Raw genomic sequence first — 10,992 nt, forward strand, 5'->3', positions numbered from 1 at the left:
GGAAAGCCTAACGTAAGTAAAGTTTACGTTGTGGAGTTATTTCTTCATGTTTCCTGTTTTTTGCGAGAAAATTATGTTCGAAGTTGGGCGTTTCCCCTTTTTTCGGCCCTTTGGGTGGGGTCTCAAAAACCAAATCAGGAGGAGCGATTTCCTAATCAAGAGAAACAAGGTCAACACAAGTGATGCAGTGCATATTTTTATTTGCCGGAAATGTTTCCTCGTGGACTCAATATATTCATGACAAACATCTGTCAAAACACTGCTTTTACATGGGGCACTCTTGCATGTCTTCCCAATATCATACATCATAAGCTGCAAAAATGGCCGCTGACTCCTCCATTCTGAGCGGCAATGTTGATGGCCCAAAATTAGAAGAAAAACATTTTTTAGGTGGAAAAACGACTGATATGCCAGAAAAAGTTGAAAACATTATTCTGCATAGTCTTAAGTGTAAATAAAAAAAATTCTTATTTTTTCAATTAGAGTCAACCATTTTAATGCCTCCTTCTTCATAGCTTTTTATAGCTGATGCTCTTTCTCTTGGTCTTTGCTTTTCCATAAAGACGTATATAATAGAGTTTAATTCCTTAACTACTTATGTGTTTTGGAGTAGGCAATAAAGAAGATATATAGACAATCTTTGGAATGAGAGGATCCTTGATTAATGTCACTTTTTCATAGATAAAAAGGCCTCTTGAAGACCAAATGTTAATCATTTTCTTAATGTTTTTAAGCGTGTCTGAAAACGTTTTCTCGTATAACATTGTTTTAGCATGAGTGATTAAGACCCCAAGAGATTTTATTGGGTCCCTGGACCATTGGATTCCACGTTGATTATCCTCTTTTCCTTTTTGGGAACCTATCCATAGTTCCTCAGTTTTCAGGGTTTTAATTTTCCAGCCCGACAGCCATTGGAATTTTGAAGAAGGTGACTAGCAGACTGCAAACTAGAAGTACAATCCTTTCATCAGCATATTGAAGAAGTTTAGTCTCCACTTTATTAATTTTAACTCCTTTAATTTTTACACTTTTTCTGACTGCAATAGCTAAAATCTCAATGGCTAACAAAAAGAGGTAATTAAGGCGAAAGAGGGTCAGCCTGTCTAAAACCACGAGTAAAAGTGCGCACAGTCCGTTATTTATCACACACTTTTGATGTTCTTATTCAACAAATGGCATCTGGGCAAAAGTTAGAAGCACAGACATTCCAACAAGAATTTCCATTCTATAGAGTCAAATGCCTTTTGAAAGTTCTGGTAAGTTTTGGAGAAAATGGAGAGAGGTCCCTATAGAAAAAGGCAGATTTAAAGATGCAAGCAAAAAGCGGAACACGCCGGAGCTGTCATTTATTTTACAATTCTTAATTGCTGTACTATAAAAGTGTCGTTTTTCAAGACTATAGAAATATGGAGTGTCTTTCCCCTTCATTATACCATTTAACTTTTCTCAGCATGGCCCCTTGAGTTTTAAAATTTTAAGTGCAGTTTTTTAGTTGTGAGCTCTGAGCACACTGTATTCTTATCCTCCTCAAGTAAATTCCATTCCAAAATCAATATGTTTTCCTCTAAAGCATGTTCCTTTGTCTGCAAACTTATTTTATTGGTGGCGGCAAATTTTTAATTGAAGCTTCTCTGATTTTCATTTTACTAACATCCCACTTTAGGACGTTATCTACCCCACACTGGCTGTCATTGTGGCCGTCATTCATGTGTTCTTTGGACACATCTTCTATGATTTTTTTTCGTATAATTTTCTGTAATCTTGCTATCAAAAAAGGTGTATCTAATTTTCAAAACCCATGTTCTCTGGGATTAGCTTCAGTGCTAATTCGGGTGGTAATCATTAAATAATCAGTACAATAACCAAGTAAGATTTCAGCTTCGAGAACTTTGGGCTACAGAGTGTCACGAACGGGAAAAAAATATTTTTGGGATTGGATTTCTGTTTTTTTCCTCCATGTATACCAACCAACTAGTATCAGAGTTGAGAGCCCTCTAAATATGCTTCTTTGAACATTCTATTTCATCACGAGGTTTGCAATGCTTGACAGGTATACCACCTTTTTTGTCTCCACCAAAACGAGAGTTATTGGCCTACATTTTCAGAAAAGCTGGGATCATCTTGATTGGGTGCATAGATGTTAACAAGTGTCAGTATATCTTGATATCGGTATTGTCTCGATACCGGCAATAACAAATCTTCTCTCTGGATCAGTAAAAAAACTTTAAAATGTTGAATTGGAAATTATTGTTAAAACGTGTACCAACACCAGCTTTGAACTGGAAAAGGTGGTGAAGATAGCTGAGTATCACCACTCAGAATGCCAAAGGGCTTCAGTATCACTTGTACTATTAGTTTCCTGTAAAAATATATGGACAATTTCTTTGTTTTGAGCCAAAGAAAGGTTTCACGCCTCTTTGAATTATTGGAAAGACCTCTAACGTTCAGGGAATTGGCTTCTTCAGGCACTCCAGCACACAAGGCATTTTCCCTTCTGGAGTAAGTTTCCATAATTACAGAATTCTAAACCACACTCAACAGTGTTCCATTGAAAGGTTCCTGGCTTCCGTGGGTGACATCCTGCATAATGGTGGCTCCATGACAAAGATGGTGGCTTCTCAGACATCTGATGACTATGTTGTTAAGGTTACGGTGGACCTTCACGGGTGTCTTTTGCAATTTTTTTTTAAAACGCCCTTCGTTTGGTGTAACAGCCATAGACTATACATCTGTTGAAAGGTTATGAAATGCGCTTTCTGGGAAATATATTTTTTCTTTCTCTTTATCTAACTGAAAAGAGAGTGGGGCCCAAAAACCTTGAGCGACCCATAATCGAATTTATTGGCTATCGAATTTTAATGGAAAGGGCAGCCTTGTGTAGCATGTCATTCACAATGGGTTTTCCGTCAAAACCGTGTGAGGCTTTTTTTTAAATTGGTTTTTTCCAATTGGTTGGTTAGAACATTTTGTGTCAAATTTGCTTATTACAAATTTACTGTTAAGGATTATGTCGAAGGCCACATGGGAGTTTAAAAAATGGAAATCCATCACACATTTCAAGACAATCAGTTGAATTTTCATACCCTATCAATTGGCTGTAAGGGAATACACTTGCGTGGAAACAAACTAGGTTTTTTTCGCTTCCAAAGTTTCACAAACTTTTCATGTCTTTTGGTCCACCACATGTCAACTCACAAACACTGCAGGTAACAACAACCAGTGGGGACACAAATGTCCTGCAGCGTCCCTTGGGTGCGAACTGCAAAAATATTATTATTCTTTCTTTCTTTTCTTCTTTTTACGGCCACGCTTTTTTTAGGGTTTACCCATGGACTCTTTTCTTGTTTATCCTTTTCCATGAAAAGTCATTCTCACGGATCAAACCAACAGCAATGTGTGAAAAAGAAAATGATGATATTTATGACAACTTGACTTCAAATTCAAGACCAAAGTTAATTTCCCACAGAAAACGTGACCACACCCCTTAGCGCTAACAGTGTCTAACTGGCTTTTCCTGCCTTTGCTCACTGAGAAAGTTTCATGGAAAATATGCTTTCGTTAATAACTTGCATTTTAATAACAAAGGTTTTTGGCAAACAATTGAGAGTAAAAATTAGCGATAATAATTTTGAATGACGTTTCGATGATTCGTTCATCATTTTCAAATTCGTAAAAACTAAAAACTAAAAGTCAGATTCTTGTGAGTTCTTTAAATACTAAGAATGTGTGTGAAAATCTCGTTGCATGTAATGAAAAACACTACAATGTGGAATGTAGAGGGTAACAATTAGGAATAAAATAGTTTTGCTTTGATTGAGTCAGATTAAGTGTTCAGCTCAGGTTTCTTTCCTTTGTAAATTAAGCATTTAAATTTCCCACAACATTTCTTAAGAATGGTAAATTGTTCCTGAAGATCTTTGTTCTTCTTATTGTGGGCGTCACACAGATGTTTTCCAATAGCAGAGTTCTTGTGTTCCTCAATGCGTTGGAAAAGGTGTCGGCAAGTATAGCCAACATAATCCGCATCACACATCACATTTTAATTTATAGACAACGCATTGTTGATTTATTAACGGTCGTTTGGCCTCTGCTACTTTGATGTCGTCGGCAATTTTCTTGCTCGTAAACACTGGGTGCAGATCACTGTTTATTTTCTTTCCAAGATCGGACAGCTGTCTTCGTACAATGTCGGCTGATCTTTGATCCTTGAATGGCAGAATAATTTGAACGGGCTCATTTTCTTGAACATCGCCAACTTGCAGTTGATTTTGCGACTCAATGAATCTAGTTATTGTGGAATTAATAAGATTCTCTGGGTACTTCAGTTTTAAGAAGACCCCTTTCAAGTAGTCACATTCTTCGGCAAATGGATCAGAAGAGGATGATAGACAGTGGGCTCGGTTCGACATGGTCATTAGAAGGGATCGTTTGTAATGGGCATCAACATGACTTTGATAGTGGGGAAGTAGGCCTTTATTTGTTGTTTTCCTGTAGACACATGTTTTCAGCTGTTTCCCAATCTTAATGAGTTCCATTCCGATGAAAGGTAGTTTGTTGTTGTTTGCAAGTTCCATCGTGAAGCTGATTGCCGAGTGTGCTTCCTTTAAAGTTGCCAAGAAAGCCGTAGCAGTTGGAATATATTTTACCGCGGCTAAGGTGTCATCCACGTTTCTCTTATAAAAAGAAGGTAACTTATCCTCGCTTTCTAGTTTCTCCTCGGTCGAACACATAAATGTGTGAGTGGCCCGAGGGGTGACCCCATCGCTACTCCATCAATTTGTTCATAAAGACTGCCATTGAATTGAAACAGTTAATGTTTTGTCGCCACTCGTAGAAGCTCAACAAGGTCATCCTGGGTGATGTTAAGGTTGCGTGTCTCATTGAACCAATTCCGAGTGAAGGCCTTGTTTGCAAGAATCTGAATGGTTTCCTCTAGGGGCACGTTCGTGGACAATGCTGATACATCATACGATACCAAAATATCGTCCTCGTTGAAATCCAGCTCGTGGATCTCTTCAGCAAACTGAAGCACGTCAGAGTTGGTATGGTTGTTAACAGACAGGGGTTTCAGTTTCTCATCAAGCCATTTAGCAAGAGCATAGTTAGATGTCCCTGTGGCGGACAGAATTGGTCTCATCGCCAGTCGCTCTTTATGTGTCTTGGGTAGACAATAGAAATGTGCTAGTCTGGACCCTTTCTGGCAGACAGTATCAGCAATGTGTTTTAGAAAAATTCTCCGAACTACAGAATCAAGATGTTTTTCTTTCTCCAGCAATGGGTGGTATTGCTTTGGTGGTCTTCCCCTTGTCCTAGGTCATTCCTAAGAAACTGATTTAAATTTTGTTTCATCATTGATAGAGGCTTCACTGAGTAACCGAACATAGTCAGATTTGTTCATGACAACGACGCCTGACCCTTTGTCTGGTTTTCTGATTACAATATCATCTCGTTTCTTCAGCTGGTTAATGGATCTCACAAGTGCCTTAGGTGGTCTTGGGCCTTTACGCTCGACGCAATTCAGCGCAATCGACCGGAGTGTTGCCGCTGCTAATTCTTTCTTATCATCACAAAGTGTTGGTTGAGTTGCTAGTAGTCCTTTTCAAAATTGGCTTTGATCTCCATAGCAGATATCTGGCGCTGAGGAATGGCGAACTTAAGACCTCGGCACAATACGAGTTTCTGGAAGAAAGTTAGTTGATGGGATGATATGTTGAGAACATGTTCCTCGACATCGACATCTCTGCGTAAAATTTGGCCGCTCATCATTTTGTCATACTGTTTCTTGGGAAGAAGGACTATTGTTTTCAGGATGTATAAGTCACGGAAGGATCATAGATTTCATTGACTTGCTTCTTCAAGGCCACATTCTGTTGTGATTTCATGCGTAGTTCCTCATGAATGACATTTTCAGCAAATTGCTTTGAGGACTGCTTTCACTTATTTGACTTTGTTTCATCAATCACAAGCACTCTGCTATTGCAAAACACCTGCTTGACACCCACAATCAGAGGAACAAAAATCTTCAGGAACAATTTACCATTCTTAAGATATGTCGTGGGAAATTTGAATGCTTAACTTACGAAATGCTCTTTATCCAAGAAAAGATACCTGAGCTGAACACTCCATCTGACACAATCAACGCAAAACTATTTAATTCCTAATTGTTACCCTCTACATTCCACATTGTAGTGTTTTTAATTACATGCAACGAGATTTTCACACACATTCTTAGTATTTAAAGAACTCACAAGAATCTGACTTTTAGTTTTTAGTTTTTACGAATTTGAAAATGATGAACGAATCATCGAAACGTCACTCAAAATTATTATCACTAATTTTTACTCTCAATTGTTATCTAGGTTCACATCGTTAACAGACTGTTAATTGAAGCGATTAGACACTAATTTAAGTCACCTTGTTTTTCTTGTCCATATTTCCATGCTAGACATGTAACAACTGGGAACAAACAGGTTAGGTTTGTACTGCGCGCATACCATTACCTTATCCACTAACCTTCAGTGAAGGGTCACAATATTATTTTACATGAAACGAGACCACTTCATTGTTTCTTTCTTTTTCGTTCCAGATTGTTATTTTTACAAATCAGGTAGGTTTATTGAGCAAGGTTGTTCTTAAAGGTAAGAATGTTGCAACTATGTATACTTTTGATGGTGTATTGAAGCCTCGTGAAAGATGATAAGGAACAGCTGATAAGGGAACCAATGTCTCCCGGCGGAAAGTACAGTATCTTGCAAGCCCTTTTTCAAAAGCATAGTGATATTTTTCCAGAAGTGGCGACACCACCAACCTTACAGACATTACTCAGTTGTCGGCAATATTGGAAACTGTACATGTTCTCAGAAAGGTTATGTCCCTCTTAGCTGTGAGAAGTACCTAAGACTCAGGTGTATGGATCCTGTCAAAACATCTCAGGGCTGGAGAGGAACACAAAAGAACAACAACAATACTACTGCTACCACTACCGCTGCTGCTACTATGACACTACCACTTCTACTACTACTACTACTACTACTACTACTACTGCTGCTGCTGCTGCTGCTGCTGCTACTACTAATAATAAATAATAATAATAATAATGGAAACTTTATTTGTCTTCGAATGCAGTTGTAAATCCCTCTATGTATAGGCAATTAACAACTGGCTACTTGAAATTGCGTGATATACTTGTATACTGTATTTACAAATGAATCAAATAAAAAAAACAAAAATTAAAGTTTTATTAAGTCTGGGCTATCCCGAGTCGTATTTCTACGACAGAAGATAACATATGTCGCTCTAATGGCTAGATTTATCATTTTTTTGATTATATAGTGTTGTTACGTTTTGTCAATGCCAATGTCATTTATCATTTCTAAGAACGTAGAGCATTCGTTGGAGAAAACGCCAAGGGAGCTCATGGAAAGGTTTACAAATTTAACACATCTGTAGTTACTTCTCATGTCTTTGACCACGTTCATGTATTTTTCTTTTTTGCGTACTGCATTGTTTTTAAGGTTAGATTCGAAACCAACTGTAAGTTCTAGAATATATAGGCACTTGGACTGTTTTACGAAAAGAAGGTCTGGACGATAATTGTCACCAGTTATAATTGAAGGACTCGGAAAGCCATTGACATCAGCATAGAGTGAAGAGTGATCGTTAATTACAGGTTGAAGTGAGTTGGCAATGAAGGTGAGAATTGAGTCGTGTCTCCAGGTGAAGCGATCAAGGTAATGTTGACAACCAGCGACAATATGGAGGAGTGACTCAGGGTTAAGGCAAAAAGAGCAATCAGGACTTTGTGATAATCCCTATCTTGTCATATTGGTACGTGCAGGAAGGGAGTTGTTGATGTAGCGAATGGTAAGATTGTAGATGTTCTTGGGTAGATGAGACTGGGCAGACGACCAAACAGATGACAATGAGTGCTTGATAACATTTGTAGAAAAGAAACCTTGAGATGTTAAGTGGTGTTGCAGTTTGTCTTCTTGATTGGAACGGAAGTCTTTAAGAACTTCCTTGGTGGATTTGAAGACATCGTATTGAATATTGCTACTGCTACTGCTGCTGCTGCTGCTGCTGCTGCTACTACTACTACTAATGGTGATAATAATAATACTCATATAAAGGAGAAGGAGAAGATGGAGAAATCGGGGAAGAGAGGATTGCTGCGTGTGCAATGTTAGACTGTTTGTGGTCGCAGTGGTTTCTGGTTCCCTTGGCAAATGTTTTTGGACAGTTTTGGGGTGACAGTAAAGATTGCGATAATTATTGCAGAAAGCTGCATTCCTTGGTACTGTGCAAATTCTGAGGAGAACTCTTGAGGCCTAAGAATGTGGAGCACAGCCCAGGAGGTGAAAAATCATATAACTGTGAAATAGTAGAAATGATGATAATAGGATATTCCCATATCCTAGCCTAGTTGCAGCTTGATGGAGTTTGTCTTCTTAATTGACTGAGTAAGCCGAGCTAACTTGTGCAATAAAGGCCACCAAATAAGCAAGAGAAAACTCTGGTCTTAATTGCTTCTGACAAACCGTACATGTAAATTTGCCTTGACATGGTTAGGAGCAAGCCGTGGTGTTCGAGCTTACTGGTCCATGGGAATGGGAAAGCTCTCCAGGGAATATAATAATATGTGACCCTCCACAGGAAAACAGTGAACAAGGTGAACTTACGTGCACAGCACATTAGCACATTGAAACAAATAAAGCGCGACTCAACACATTAGCTACGTGTTAATAGCTTTCCTCATTAAACTTGAAGCCTTTTTTTTGCATATGCTTAGGACAAAAGAGCGTGTGATAATTTGTGTGTGTGCGTACACACTTACCGTGTCAACTTCAAACACACTAAACCTTAATAGTTCTATCGAGCCCATGTCACATAAACCATAATCTGGTGTTAATAAATCATTGCAGCAAAAGCTGTTACGTTAATAGTTTTATGGAGCCCGCTTCGATAAATCTTTGCAGCAAAAGCTTCTTTTAATCACAATGGCATGTTCTAAAACCAGAAAGAATACCACTGAAATGAAAGAAACGACTGACCTCATCAACGTGACCATTTCAGTGCCACCACGGATGTCACACAAGCAGAGACAATCCAACAGGATCGACACTTGGCAAAGGAATATTGAAGAAAGTTTAATAGAAATCAAATTTAATTTTACACCAGTCAAAAGTTATACAACTTTGTTCACATAATTAGCAAACTAATTTATTTTGTACCAAAGCCTTTTTAGCCTTGAAAAGGACAGTACCATATCCTGACTCATGCTAGATAATTAGATTGGGCTGAAGTCTGTGGCGACTGTCAGGGGCATGAGGATATGGTGCAAAGTGAGGGTAGAGGATAAGGGCTGGGTGGGAGGGGCTAGCCTGCGGTCTAAGGCCAGCAAGTCCTCGATATAGGGCGGTCTCCAATCTGCGGCCTAACCCTGTAGGCTGTACTAGTGAGAGTGAAGTATCACATGAGAGGTATTTAATTATCTGTGCGCATGAGTTCATCTTGGCAGATACCTCGTCTGGTCCCAGTGTTTTCAGTAGCTGCATGTAGTACGTAGCCATGCGAGGTGATTTCCAACCCTGATATCCTCCAGGGAACTCCCAGGGAGGGCCATAGTTATGGCTCTACTGCATTGGAAGGTTTTTTTGCCAATTGGCAAATCAGTAAGGTATGTTTTAAGACGTGCTTCTGCTTCATCTTTTGTAAATGGGTGGGAAGTGATGACATTTGCCGGTGTGGTATGGAAAAGGTAGCGGCCAGTAAGGGAAATACCCAGGGTATGAGAGAACGCCATGTAATCGTCAATGCCATTTACAGGACATAAGCTGGCGTTAAGATGTCTCTGTATTCTGAAGATATTCGATTCTCCGAAACATAAAGTTTTTCCGGACACGTGGTTGAAAAGCAAGCCCCTCTCGTGGGCAAAACACATGATTTTCTCTGTACGGATATGACTCAGGTCCGAGGGCCTGTCGCCAGAGAAGAAGTGTAGTTAAAAATATGTCTCGAGCATATAAGAAGACATGGCTGGGGTCTGTAGCAGGGCCTTTTAGTAATCCTTCTATCTTTGAACAAAGAATCATAAGATCATGGACAAAGAACAGTTGGGCCTGTCGTGGGAGCACTCAAGCCTGAAGCTGTTCCTCAGTTAGGGCTTTAAGATACGGTTTAAGAATCATATGTGATGCAGGGTTTGGAAGGGGCATATCCAACCAGGAGTGTACCGTAATTCGGTGATCACGAAGGATGGCTCAAAGCTGGCCAATAAGGGAATCAACGGTTTTGAAGGTTTTAAAGGTTTTAGAGGTTTTGGGCAGTTGCATCCTGGCGTGGTCTTGGAGGAAGAACCAAAATGTGGGCATCCTTCCTTGTGTACCTGAGGTTTTGCATCCTTGTCCTTCCATATAAGAAAGTGAACGATATCGCGCAGGCTGGTAGTTGAGAGGTCCTTGGTTGGGCAGAGTCTAGACAGAAAGCCTTCAAGTTCTACCTCCAGGTTACTCTTTTTTCGTTCATATTTGGATGATGTCTGGATTCAAATAGTGTAACATCAAGATCCTGACTTGGAAGCTTGGCGGTAAGTGAGGACTTACGGGGCGTTCCGCATGACTGGCAGAAGCTATAGGAAAGAATATTCCAGGCGAAACATTGTTGGAATTCAATACAGATGCAAGGCTCCCATGTGGTATTGAGTACTGGAATGTGCTATGAGAAATAACGAAAAGACCATGCTCAGGGACTTGAGGAAAAGTCAAGGCAGAAAGCCCATAGGTTCCAGGGGCCCATTTCTGCCAACCGCTTGTTTTGGAAAGCCGATCTTTTCACATGTTTTCAAGGTGACAAAAAGAAAAATGACTGTGAAGTTTGACGACTTAAATCTTCTCCGTCTTGAGATAAAAACGGAATTGTGACACCCGAAAATGGCCCGTAAATGGGACTTTCGAGAAACGGGCCCCTGTATCTCAGGAAACGATAGTTATAAGT

General features: G+C 39.5%; 2 protein-coding genes across 8 annotated transcripts in view; one reads left to right on the top strand and one right to left on the bottom strand.

Moving 5' to 3' along the window:
- The window catches only part of LOC138019971 (bifunctional polynucleotide phosphatase/kinase-like), a 215,248-nt gene that overhangs the window by 108,187 nt on the left and 96,069 nt on the right, over positions 1-10,992 (top strand). For 6 of the 7 annotated variants that reach the window (XR_011126282.1, XR_011126283.1, XM_068866957.1 and 3 more), the window contains one exon: positions 6,587-6,607. The exons of the other annotated variant lie outside the window; for it this stretch is intronic. Coding sequence is in view for 4 of the 6 variants with exons in the window: in XM_068866957.1 (XP_068723058.1) it covers positions 6,587-6,607 (21 nt within the window). In the remaining 2 variants the exon portion in view is untranslated. The remainder of the gene's footprint in view (positions 1-6,586; positions 6,608-10,992) is intronic. 7 annotated transcript variants of the gene reach the window in all.
- On the bottom strand, positions 4,026-4,730 carry LOC138018777 (uncharacterized). The gene has a single exon (XM_068865461.1). It carries the CDS (start codon positions 4,728-4,730, stop codon positions 4,026-4,028), a length of 705 nt encoding a protein of 234 aa, XP_068721562.1.

Source organism: Montipora capricornis, chromosome 10 (assembly GCF_036669925.1).
Source record: "Montipora capricornis isolate CH-2021 chromosome 10, ASM3666992v2, whole genome shotgun sequence".
Taxonomy (NCBI): Eukaryota; Metazoa; Cnidaria; class Anthozoa; order Scleractinia; family Acroporidae; genus Montipora; species Montipora capricornis.